The sequence below is a fragment of the Betta splendens genome, chromosome 7 (genome assembly GCF_900634795.4).
Source record: "Betta splendens chromosome 7, fBetSpl5.4, whole genome shotgun sequence".
Taxonomy (NCBI): domain Eukaryota; kingdom Metazoa; phylum Chordata; class Actinopteri; order Anabantiformes; family Osphronemidae; genus Betta; species Betta splendens.
In genome coordinates, this window is record NC_040887.2 from 2,873,161 (window position 1) to 2,885,420 (window position 12,260).

At 42.5% G+C, this 12,260-nt stretch overlaps 2 protein-coding genes across 2 annotated transcripts; one reads left to right on the forward strand and one right to left on the reverse strand.

Annotated features, from left to right (window-relative positions):
- Nucleotides 1–3,200: 3,200 nt before the first annotated feature.
- On the reverse strand, nucleotides 3,201–7,422 carry spata2 (spermatogenesis associated 2). Its single transcript, XM_029156987.3, has 3 exons — nucleotides 7,273–7,422; nucleotides 5,537–6,366; nucleotides 3,201–5,426 (listed from the first exon to the last, which is right to left on the reverse strand). Exons 2-3 carry the CDS (start codon nucleotides 5,885–5,887, stop codon nucleotides 4,071–4,073), a joined length of 1,707 nt encoding a protein of 568 aa, XP_029012820.1. The 5' UTR covers nucleotides 5,888–6,366; nucleotides 7,273–7,422; the 3' UTR covers nucleotides 3,201–4,070.
- Nucleotides 7,423–8,291: 869 nt separating this feature from the next.
- On the forward strand, nucleotides 8,292–12,025 carry rnf114 (ring finger protein 114). The gene is made up of 6 exons (XM_029156988.3): nucleotides 8,292–8,493; nucleotides 9,337–9,487; nucleotides 9,669–9,775; nucleotides 10,061–10,175; nucleotides 10,262–10,369; nucleotides 10,475–12,025. The coding sequence occupies exons 1-6, from the start codon at nucleotides 8,357–8,359 to the stop codon at nucleotides 10,538–10,540; spliced, it is 684 nt and encodes a 227-aa protein (XP_029012821.1). The 5' UTR covers nucleotides 8,292–8,356; the 3' UTR covers nucleotides 10,541–12,025.
- The last annotated feature ends 235 nt before the right edge of the window (nucleotides 12,026–12,260 follow it).

Consider the following 12,260-nt stretch of genomic DNA (forward strand, 5'->3'; position numbering starts at 1 on the left):
AGCAGCCCTGAAAACCGTTTAGCCCTTTGTAGTGACAGGTTATCAGTCCACTGATCCAAGTTACATCTGCGTCCCATGGTTTGTGGGGAAGATCTGTTTGATGATGCTTAAAAGGCCAACATCTACAGACACAAGGGTAAACTTGAGCAACAACCACAGATTTCTACTACATTAACTGTACACCCAGGCCACACACAGGATTCGTTTTCTATTCCAATACGAGATTTGTTCTTCATTTGGCAATAAGATCACCCTGGCAACATGGCTCAGAACTTCTCATCTTTGTTGCTGGTATGATTTGTAATAACAAAAACTGACTGACAAATAATCCTGTGGCAAATATTTAAATTAACGTCACACTTCCTGTGACCACCGCTTTCAAGTCACTCGGAATGTGAGATCAGACATTAGTCCCTGCAACCAAACATGGGTTTACATGGGCAGACTTTTGAACAAGTTACAGAGCTTTTTAATTTGTGGAGGCGAGATCTCCCCTACATTGTGTGAACTGTGCAAGTGTGTTAAAAAACATGGTTCAGATCATTAGTGTTCATTACACCAAGCTATTCTACTCATAAATAAGCTTCCCCAGCTGTTCATGTCACCTAAAACATGTTAATGCATTATCGACAGGCTGGTAAAACAATATGAATGACTATAGTAGGACTTTAAATATTCCAGGATGCGCCAGGTGTATTAAGGCCATTCCTGACAGAGCATAAAGGCAGAGGAGCCTATATGCTCTGGCAAAACCATCACGTCATCTTTTGAATGAAATGTGGTTTAAAATTAGTTCTTATCAGGTATAAGTCCACTGTATAGTGCATCCATTCTCCTCTCACACAGGCTGTAAATTTCATTTATTTCCTTCTGATCACTGTCACTGTGATGTATGCTGCCTATAAAATTATTCACCCCCTTGGAAATGTTAACTCTTTATTTTACAACAATAAATTATGGTCAACTTCATTGTATATTTTAGTTAAAAAAAAAAGTCCTTCTTGCCAAAGTCAGAACAGATCTCCACAAAGCAACAAATTAAACAGGATTATAACAATGAAATACTGCACAACTCAGTGAATTTTCTTGTATTAATCATCTAAAGTCCGCTTTGTGACAGCGTTTTGCAGCTACTTGCAGGGTTGACTGATGAGGAGGAGCTGCCAGATCTCGAGTCTAGATTTTGAATTACTTGGCACTGGCCGATCTCGACGTTTACGCCAGCTGGTCAATTAGAAATAATGTCTGCAGACACATCGTCAGCCCACACGGAGCATTTCACTCGCATATGTGGCAGAAAATGCCAGCATATGCATGGTAAGTAACAAAAAAACAAAAATAAAGTTGGGTGCCTCATCTGCTGAATTTTCTAAGCACTTAAAAACAGCAGGGTAAAATTAGCCAATCTGAAAACAGAGCCACAGCGTTTCTGCTCCAGTCTCCGGTCTGAAGCAGGAGAGTGAAGGCAGATGTAGCTTAAGTCTGTTCGCTGTTGCACTTGGCCTGTTATCAGACGATCAATAAAACTAAATAACGAGTTCAGAGTGCTGTTTAGATCATAATAAGAATATTAAATCATCATCATTATCATCATCCTATCGAACAACCAGTGCATTTGTTGCCCAGGATACAGATTCTGCACCCGTAGAAGGGTCTTTTATTTAAAGGAATTTACTTTGTAAAGATCTGTTTCACTTCAACATTTGTTCTGCTTTCATCTTTGTTGGAGCTAAAATTTGACCATGAGGTGGAAAAAAAGTTAAAGTAAACATTTAGAGGTGGGCAAATATTTTTATCTGAAGACCATCGAATCACTGAGTTAATGAGATGCTCAAAGGTCAATGATTTGCTGATGTTATCTTGTGCTAACAACAGGCACACAAACAGCATATCCTGGATTTTTAAATCAGGCAAAGTAACACCATATGTCGCTAACAAACCACAAAATCTACAAATGATTGCACACTTGGAATCACTGTGCTGTACAAGTGGGTGGGCACAAGAACATGAATTATTTTTTGTATGTTTGCTGCCGTTTGATACAGGTTACTAGAACAATGCTATGACAGGCCTCCATTCAATTTGATGTCTGTTGTGTGCACTACACTGGTAGCTGCTGCCTCCATTTGCAAGAGTAAATAGGTTCACAGCACAATGTAATGCACAAATTGTATTATCAAGATTTTCTAAACATCCTACTCAAATTCATGAGATTTATATAAATGTGCAGTTTAGCTTTTAAATTTGAACATACCGATCTTCATGTTTTGTGTCCACACCCTCTATATACAGAAATAACACAGATTACAAGACCCAGGACCATTAAATAAGAATGACTGTTCACTGAAAGAGGAGAGGCTTCATATTAGCCAAATGTGGCTAAAAAGAGAAATAAAGGTTTCATATGTTTTAGGGCTAGTTTGAAGCACAATGTCAGACTGTGTGTATACAATAAAGCCACTTGAGGTAGACAGAAACCATGTCAGAGTTTACACTTCCATACTGTCTGAAACCAATTCAGTTCAGCCACATGCAGTCAACAAACTGCAATCACTTGATTTGTGGCCAGTTCCTGTGACCCAACACAGGCCTGACGGGAAACCACCGATCTGGTAAGAGGGGCACCAACAACGCCACGGACCAAGGGAGGTTTAGGAGTGTAATGAAAGGGGCTTGGAGCTGACACAACTTAACAGGCTATTTACCAGAAAGTCAACACCACGAATCTTCAACATCTTAAGTCCACAGCAGCATTTAAACCTCAGTCATATAATCAGAAACAATTGAGGGTTCATTTACAAGGCATAATCTTTTAAGTACAATATACTGTATGGCATCTGACCATTGTCTCAGTATGTCCGTTTGAGATATTTCCCACCCCATGCCAACAGACAAAAGTCCCAACGCCAGACCTCATGCCCGTTTAACAGTCTTACACTGTTCTAGAGAAGTGATTAAAAATATATACTATTGACTTATTGACTTCCAGTGTTTCCTCTGTTTTTAATTTTTCAAGTTTAAAAAGATCTCCTATCTCACAATGCAGGCTCAGAGGTCTTATTCACACTCACACACACACACACACATATACTGTTTATTATATATATATATATATATATATATATATATATATATATATATATATATATATATATATATATATATATATATATATATATATATATATATATAAAATTCATATTTATATAGATATTTATACTATAGGAAATTTTAGCTGACGAGTTAGGCAAAGTATATATATATATGTTTGTTCGGACAGATTTCATTCAAGGTGAATGGGAATTAAATTCTCTATTCTCCTGTTTCCCTTTTAAGGAGGACAAAATTTTAGGAATTTGGGAAGAACTACAACATCACGACTACTCAAGAGCAGGTAGCAGGTAAAAAGGAAGAAGAAATAGGTCTGAACTTGTACAAGACAGAGAACTGACAACATGGTTCTCTGTGGCATATGAATTTCAGGGCCCACTGGTGTGACCATAAGAGAAAATGTACAAGGTTCAAGGGAAGGGAACTAACTGTCGGCTAAAGGAGATATAGTGACTGAGTAATTAAAGCAGGATTAGAGCTAAAGCAATAGTGCAAGTCTACGCTGTGGGTCAATGGGATGTTCACACATACAGATACAAAGAGCTGGGCAGACTAACAGCTGTTAGTCATTGTGAATGAGACCTGAATTTGCAGCCAACGGATCACAGCAAGCAGCGTGATCCAGTGTAAACCAAAATGCGTGAGTGTTTACTACAGCACTCAAAGACACAAAGAAAACGTATTCATAACGGTGCAAAAGCATCTTTCAAATTCACTATCACGTAATTTTAGTTACAGTCAAGTTACAGGGACATAAAGAAGAAAGCTAAGTGGAAACAAACTACAGATGTTACTTGTGTGTCGCTTAGTCTATTCAGACCAGAGTATGTAAATTAAGTTCTCAAACACAAAACACTGCAAGATCTACTGAGTGATGAGGCCAGAAATGCAACAGCTTTGTATCCATATGTGCAACGCCCCATAAAAGGAGAGAAACCAATATATTTTGCCTGCCTGACTTATCGGTACACTAAGTGAGATATGGTGCCAGATTTGAAGTTGAGCTGATGGTTGGGCACAAAGCTGTGCTGAGGATTCTTCCGTGTGCACATATCCTTTACGTACAAGCCCATGCATGAGTCACATGACACTTTGGAGCAATTCACACAGGTGTGTGTTGCACCTGGCTTGTTGCAAAACCCGCATCTTGAGCCGCCCATATTTAATCGCTCACTGCTGCCTCCCTTTGGCGTGGTCAAGGCAATCGACTTGCTGGGAAACAGCTTGTTGGACATGAGGGGTTTCTCCACCATCTGGGGGTGAGGATGGGGATGAGAGTGTGAATGAGTCAGCGTCAGGGGGTGTGGGTGGAGATGGGGGTGAGAGTGAGTATTAGAGTAGACCGAGAGCTTTTCTTTGACAGGGATGTATCCATCAAGGAGACGTTGAGATTTAGGGTGGTAGTCCTGGAAGCCGCAGCATGGTGAGGGATCCACATCATGACAGGCAGAACAAAGGATCATGTCACACCGCTGACAAGACGCCATTGTGGAGCAGCCCAGTCCACAACCCTGACACTTCACACTACCATGAGCTTTAAGCAGCCACCCATCCCTGGCATCCCGAGGCTCTCTGGATGGAGGTCGAGAGGGGGTCTGCCTTCCTCCTGTCCCAGCAACACCTCTCTCTGTGTACAAGTCAATCTCATCCAAAGAAGACAGGTGGTAAGATGTGTAAGCATCAGCTGGAGGGGGCGACTGAATGGGGAAAAAATCTGCAACAGGGCTGTAGGAAGATGGAGCTGCCACAGAGAAGAGAGACGCTGAAGTGCTGGGCCTGATGATTTCATCCTTCATATCCTCCTCTGCATCTACAAAAAGAGGCTCCTTCCTCAGGCTCAGCGACGCCTTCAAGACCGGCTTACTGACTGCTGGGTGCCAGTGACCAGCCCCGTCTGTAACATCCACAGACTTCGACGGCCGGCTACCTCGCCTCAGGTGGTGGGCATGGGGCCTCTCTATATCCAGCGGTCGGACAGTCAGCCGAGCCATATCCGCCCCAAGGCTGTCCCGTCTGCGGAGCGCCTCAGCGCAGCCAGCGGCATCATCTCTGCAACCTCTGCGGAGTTCCAGGGCCTCCAACTCTGAGGCTGAACCTCGTGCCAGAGCCACAACCTCTCCCAGAAGACGACACTCTGCCTGGGCCAGGAAGAGCTCAAACGCTAACTGGCGTAGATGATTTACGTCTCCTGGGTGCTCCTGTAAATGGAACTGCGAATCGTGGTCACAGGCATAGCCAATAGTGCGCATTAGAGACCGGAGTTCAGCATCAGAAATCGCAGACTGCAGGTGGTACACATATGGGCCGGTGAAGGTCTAAAAGAGACAGGAGTTCCATAGAATTACTATCCAGGAGCTTCACATAATGAGTTAGCATATATCACCATAACACCATATAATGACGACGTATATATAAAAATAATTACCTTTATACACCTGAACTCCTTTTTCCAAGGGAAGAGCAAGAGGTTGGTGCAGATGGTCTCCAGGGTGTGGAAGGCTCTCTCTAGGTTCTTGAGGTTGCCCCCTCTCTGACAACGAAGTGAGGTCTCCACCACTTCATAGAAGCGCACCATGCGGAAACGCTGTCCTGGGTCTGGCTGGTAGGCTCCTAGCAGAGCTGTGGCTGTTGAAAGTAGGGCCTCACTGTCCTTGTGTCTGCTCTTCTCTCCGTGTGGTGCATTTCCAGCCACTGTGTATTGCCCGACCTCCTCCAGGCGCCTCTCTAGTGCCGTCACATACCTCCGGAACAGGTCCTCTTTTAACTTGGCATCCATTATCAGTCAGTTGTTAAACTTTTCTGAGAGAGTCTCACCCCTTTGAGCATATTCTGCACCAGGATGCTACATCCAAGCACCATTTTTGGTCACCATTACTCACTGTACACACTGGCACACACTTAACATTTAATAACGTCTTGGAGATGTGGACGAGGAATCAGACTTTGTGGCCAATCAGAAGCTCATGATCTCTACAACAGATGCAGCTGCCTGTGGTTTTCAGTTGGCGTAGCTAGGCTGTAGCCTGTAGGGATGCCTTCTTACAGGCATCTCTGAGACTGGCTCAAAGCCTGACTTGTTTCCGGACAAACAGGCCTGTGTCGCTCAAGATGAGGTCGGGAGAAGCTTTTGCTTAACGCTCCGTTGATGTGTAGTAGTATTTATTCCACTCCTCGGTATCAGCATGTGCAAAGTTCAAGGTCATTCATTGTGAAGATATATTCATAATCACACATTCTTCAAAGCTTATCTTCCTGCTGTAATGACAGAAAATAGACCTTAATACCAAAACAGAAAGAAACTTAGGAGAAATGTCAGTTTGTCCCATGTTTTTTATTCTATCCGAAAGGAAATGCAAATGTGTGTGTGTCTATATCATTACCACCAACTGTGTCTGTGTTCAGAGTAGGTTCGTGTGAAGATCTACTCATTTTATTTCAGCGGCATAGCCAGTAGCAGGTCAAATAAAGAAATATCATAAGTCCAGGAACTCTAGGAACTGGTGATTATAGCGTTTGCATTTCGGTCCTGTTTGCGCCTCTGATAATGTAAACTGACAGCATCAGCCTACATGCGTGTAACCATAGTAGCACGCATCTAGCTTTATTCCGGGCAAGAGTAAAAAAACACAATTGAATTCAGAGATACAACTAAGCCTAAACGCTGCTGCGAAGCTTGATCCACGGTCGGGGAAAGGTTTCCGCTGGCAGGAAAGCTGTCCGGCTGTTCTAGTCAACCAACATACCAACCGTAACGACTATTCGTTCAGTGCTAACTAGCTTCGGCTAACATCTCCATGCCTTACTATTGCGCATCAGGCGTAACAGAAGGAGTCGGACACGACCAGTGCTGATATTATATCAAATGCACGGAAGTCGCTAATTCCACACGAATCCTGGACCCGTCGAGCCCGATGCTGCCACTGGCATGGGCCCCAACTGGGCACAAGCAGGGCAGTGAACGCCCATTTCAGCGCAGCTGGCTAGCTAACAATTGCTTTAGCTAGCAGTGCGGAGCACCACTACACAGAATTTTCTATAGCTTATATAAACAATTGTATAAACATATATTATCGTTGCGGTGTAGCTCTTATACGTCAACATCGGCTTCTGCTTCAGCCGAGGGATTTTGTAGGTAGAAACACCTCAACCCGCACATCTTACCTTTAACAAGTGCTAGCCGTGGCTAGCTACGCCTCCTCAGCTGTTGGAAATTCCCATCGTTTCAACGCGCATGCGCTGAGTCCTGACAGGTCATCAGCGTCACAGACTCACGTGGTAAAACGAGTGGATGCAGAGGTCTGTTAGCAGCACGCAAAGTGTGTATTTTTTCACGACACAGTAAATCACGAAAATGCTGTGTTTTATTAAACAACTTGTAGCATATATATATGAAACGCTGTTTGTGATGCACTCAGATGTGTAATTAAATATGTAAGTACTGAACATATCCTTTTTGAGGTAAATCATCTTTTTAGAGCAGCACACAAAATGGTCAAAGTAAATTACAATACAGTAATTTCAAATTACATCATTCAGCTGCTAAAAATGTGGATATTCATGGATGCATCAGTAATAAAACAACAGTAAAACAACAACTAACTAATAATAGTAATAATATAAAAAAACAATACAAATCCAGACAAAGTTTATTTTCTGAGCAAATGACAGAAGTAGACCTATATGTTATATAAGAAAAATGTCTGTGTAGATTATTCTGCTGATGGTGGCTTTTATAATCACTGATAGGACTGGAAACAATTTTCTAAACTTGAATTGAAGAAACTTGAGTCATTTTTAAAGGCCTGTGTCAAAAGGTAGTGCATCAGAAAAGAGTGGTACGCTGAGAGAGACCTGCAGAGTTGCAGGACAAGCTGAGGGCGAAAATGAAACAGTACTTGAGTCCTGGAATCTGCACACTGATCTTTAGCATTACACGTAGTCTACAGACTTTATTATTTATTTTAAATGCCAAATTTTATATTACTTCTGCACAATACGTTTCATCGATCTCAAAACTCTATATTCGGACTACACAGTTTAAGGACAACAACGGCTTCCAGACAGCACAGATTCAGAAAAAAATGCTATTACTTTGATAAACCGCTTTGAACACACTAAGTTGTTGTGTGGTGTCACGTGTTGACCTGTCAGCGGAGGCTCCGCCCCCGCATCTAAAAAAGAAGCAGGAGCGGTGACGTAGGACGGGGACGGTTGGTGGTGGAGACCGACTCGGTGAAGAAAAGAAATGGCGATGCTCGGAGCGTTTAGCGCCACACAGCTGAAGAAAGCCGCCTCTGATGGGAGCAGTGACGTGTCAGAATTCGTCTGTCCGGTGTGCCTCGAAATCTTCGACAGTCCCGTAAAAACACAATGTGGACATACGTGAGTATTTCCGCTCCTTATGGTGAAGCGGCGCCGATGCAATGGTACGAGGTGAAAACAATGGTGGGAAAGGGTTGTTTTTAAACGCGTCTCGCTTCCGGCCTGACACAGACTCACAACACGTCGACCGCTCGCGTCTCTGCTTTAGTTCTGATGCTGTGCATCTGTTTTGTCAGGTGAATATTTGGTAAAGCCAGTGCAAGCTTGTTAAGTCAGTTTCACTTTTGTTTACATCAAAGAGGAGGCCTCGCTTGGGAGTTGTAGTACACGGCTGTTTCTTGGGCTCACCAAACCCCTTCAAAGGACTACAAGTCCCTACGCCCTCTTGAGGTGGGACTTTCCATCCGATTTACAGGAAGATCCCCTGTAAGCCAGTTATCCGTCAACCGTGTCTCTGTGTTTTCGATTATGAGTCTCAGAGGTCTCAACTGATCACATGCATGTGTTTCTTGGTTACGATCAGGTTTTGATTGTGCATAATTCTATGTAATCCTAATATCAGAACACTCTGGTCCACGATACAGGAACATGATACAGTAAATGTCAGGATGAAGTGTTAACTGAAGCCTTATATTGGCATTAACCAATCCTGGTATGGGAAACCTTCAGTTCTGGAGCGCTGGTTCACCTCAGTGAATGTTGCCTGTGTACGTGCGTACTACTAATAAAAGCCACCAGCAGTGAAACCCTGATCCCAGGATTCACCGTGACAGAGTAAACACGGAGCAGATGTGCCACATCAACCACAGCGTGTTTTAAAACAACACAGCTGCAGTCCTAGTTAATGCTGCTCTCTGCGACATAAAGTCCCTCATCATGCTCATGTTTTCATTACTCTTCCAGGTTCTGCCAGAGTTGTCTGCAAGAGTGCTTGCGTCCACAGAAGCCTGTTTGTGCTGTATGTCGCGCCACACTGACCAACTGGACTAAAGCTGCTGATCTAGAGGCTCTCCTCCACTCGTCAGTGGCTGCCTGCAAGGGATGTGGGGCTCAGGTGTGTATTGATGCTGCTGAACTTAGAGAGCAAGAAAACATGATGCTAAACTACAAACGGAATTCAAAGAGATCTTTATATGGAAGGTTTTGAAAATAACAAAAAAAACTGAAAGCCTCCATATCCACAGAAAATGAATTATGCATTAACACTAACTGATGTGGTTGTTATGTTCTTACAGGTTGGCCTTTATTTGATGAGAAGCCACACAGCTGCCTGTCCAAAATACCAGGATTACATTGAGGAGGGAGTGAGAACCACCGCACAGAGTCAGCCAGCCCTCATAAGGTAAATAACTACATAATAACAACAACATTAATAATAATAGAAATGGAATGGAAAAAATTGAATAATATCTACATAACAAGCACACATGATTGCAGTTCGGTGTAAATGAGATTGTCCTCCAAGTTGACGGATCCCCTTGGGAAAATTATTTACACTAAGGGTTTATAATATCAGCATTATTCACACATTCTAATTTCATATTTTTTCTCAGTCTAAGAATCAACTAGGACAAATGCACAAATACAGCCTGTAGAAATGAAATCCTGTTGTTGTGCTCCTGAACAGTCCGGTGCCAAACCGCTACACATTCACCTGCCCATACTGCAACTGCCAGAACTTCGATCAGGACGGCCTAGTTGAACATTGCACTTCCCAGCATGCTCGAGACGCACGCCAAGTGGTAAAGAAAGTCTCCATTATATTGTGAGTAAAGTAGTGGTTTAACCTTTGTTAATGTATTCTCATAAAGTTTGCACTCTTCTATAGGTGTGCCCCATCTGTGCCTCAATGCCTTGGGGGGATCCAAACTACAGGAGTGCTGACTTTTTCCAGCACCTGAAGATCAGACACACCTTCTCCTATGACACCTTTGTTGTAAGTCACAGCTCTACGAACTATCACGACCAGCTGCTCTTCTGTTGCATTGACCACTTAACTCATCTTAGTTATTTCTCTGCTGCTCGTCCCATGTTTTCTTAGGACTACTCCACAGATGAGCACACAATGATCCAGGAGGCTCTACAGCGATCCCTTTTGGACAACTGAAGTACGGGGAGACACGCAGCGCCATGAAGGGGAGATTATGACATCTCAGAGTTTTCAGAGGACAGAGCGACATACTGTATTCTCATTCACCTATCATGAGGATGGTGGTACTATGGGTGATCACTTTCACAAGGGAATTGGTAATGTAACTATTCTATATAGGTTTATTATTCAGAAAATAAATCACACAATATGGTAAAAAGCATATTGTTCTGTCTGATTTACATTTTGTGTTTCTGGTGTGATAATCGCTTATCTCCCCCCCAACTGAGTCTGTAGACTTTAGTCTGTTAAATATTTACTAAGCTGTCATTGATGACACTGTGTCATACAGCCAGAAATCTAAGTTGTAAACTCCCTGTTGTCAATAGTTGATGTTATGAGAGGGTTTGACCACTAGGTGGCTACCTATTGCCAGCAGAACTTTACAAAGTGAAGTCTCAGTCAAGTAATGTAAAAAGTAATATATAATAATGTAATAATGTACTCAATAGCAACAATGCATGAATACCTTCAAAAGAGATGAGAAGATGTTGTGCTGTTTGTTTTTTGAGTTTGTTAGCATTTTTAATTTTATGCTGTTTTCTGGTTAAAATGTACGCCTGTGTGTGTGCGCGTGTGTGTGCGCGTGTGTGTGCGCGTGTGTGTGCGCGTGTGTGTGCGTGTGCGTGCGTGTGTGCGTGCGTGTGTGCGTGCGTGTGTGCGTGCGTGTGTGCGTGCGTGTGTGTGTGTGTGCGTGTGTGGGTGTGTGTGTGTGTGTGTGTGTGTGTGTGTGTGTGTGTGTGTGTGTGTGTGTGTGTGTGTGTGTGTGTGTGTGTGTGTGTGTTTTCAGAGATCTACTTGAAAGAATTAATAATATGAGGGTCAAACAAAGCCACAGACGGCTGTTTGCTTTATCATAATGTTTCTCCCTTATGTCTTTGTGCCTGCTGGTAGATCCTGTTTCTGACTTCCAAAACTCATAGGGCTAATAGTTCATTCAGTGAACCAAAAGATGCAAATAGGAGCTCACCAGTGTTTAATAATTGGTTTGTTATGTGGTTTACTTTGAGAATCTGTTTTGTAAATTTCTTAGCACGTTCATGGCCATAGGAGGGCAGTAGAGTCCCATCAGTCTCTGATGGCCCTTACACTAGAAAGGCGCTGTTGTCAGGCGTAATTAAAGATGGATTTCATTCTGTTAATGTGCTTTATGTGTGTTACTGTCCAGCTTTTTTTGTTCGTATGCATATCCACTGAAATTTCACCAGTCATTAGAAATGAAGTTGTCAATGTTTTACCAGAATAACACCGACATTTATATACAGACGTGATATAAGCTTTAAATGTACTTTGCTGTTGTGTGTTTTTTCATACCCAGTGTCTGGTTTTCATGTGTCTTCACCATCAGTTCAGTACCAACAGTCCTAAAAAAAAAAAAAAGAGAAACAATAAACAGTCATTTGTATGCTGTTAAAAATTACAGCATGTGAAGAAACAAAAAGATCAGTTTGACTTTGTTTTTTTATTGGATGTTTTTATTTCCAGACTTAAAATGAATTGTGTGTTATACCCATATGTTATTGCCACAAATACATAGAGTAGAACAAATGGCCACGTCGTTAACATGCATTTGTCTCCTATCATTAGTCAAAAAATGAACACACCCAGATCAAGTAGCTCTAGAGCAGAACCTTAATGCCTTTTCACGTTGAGTCTTTGGTGCCTGTTAGGCCTGGAT

What these genes read in the sequence shown, in the direction of transcription:
- spata2 (XM_029156987.3), bottom strand. Translation starts at nt 5,887, where the DNA reads ATGGATGCCAAGTTAAAAGAGGACCTGTTCCGGAGGTATGTGACGGCA. An exon ending in AGGAGTTCAGGTGTATAAAG is followed by an intron (nt 5,427 to 5,536) that starts GTAATTATTTTT and finishes TGTCTCTTTTAG; the next exon opens with ACCTTCACCGGCCCATATGT.
- rnf114 (XM_029156988.3), top strand. Translation starts at nt 8,357, where the DNA reads ATGGCGATGCTCGGAGCGTTTAGCGCCACACAGCTGAAGAAAGCCGCC. An exon ending in AAAACACAATGTGGACATAC is followed by an intron (nt 8,494 to 9,336) that starts GTGAGTATTTCC and finishes TTACTCTTCCAG; the next exon opens with GTTCTGCCAGAGTTGTCTGC. An exon ending in GCAAGGGATGTGGGGCTCAG is followed by an intron (nt 9,488 to 9,668) that starts GTGTGTATTGAT and finishes ATGTTCTTACAG; the next exon opens with GTTGGCCTTTATTTGATGAG.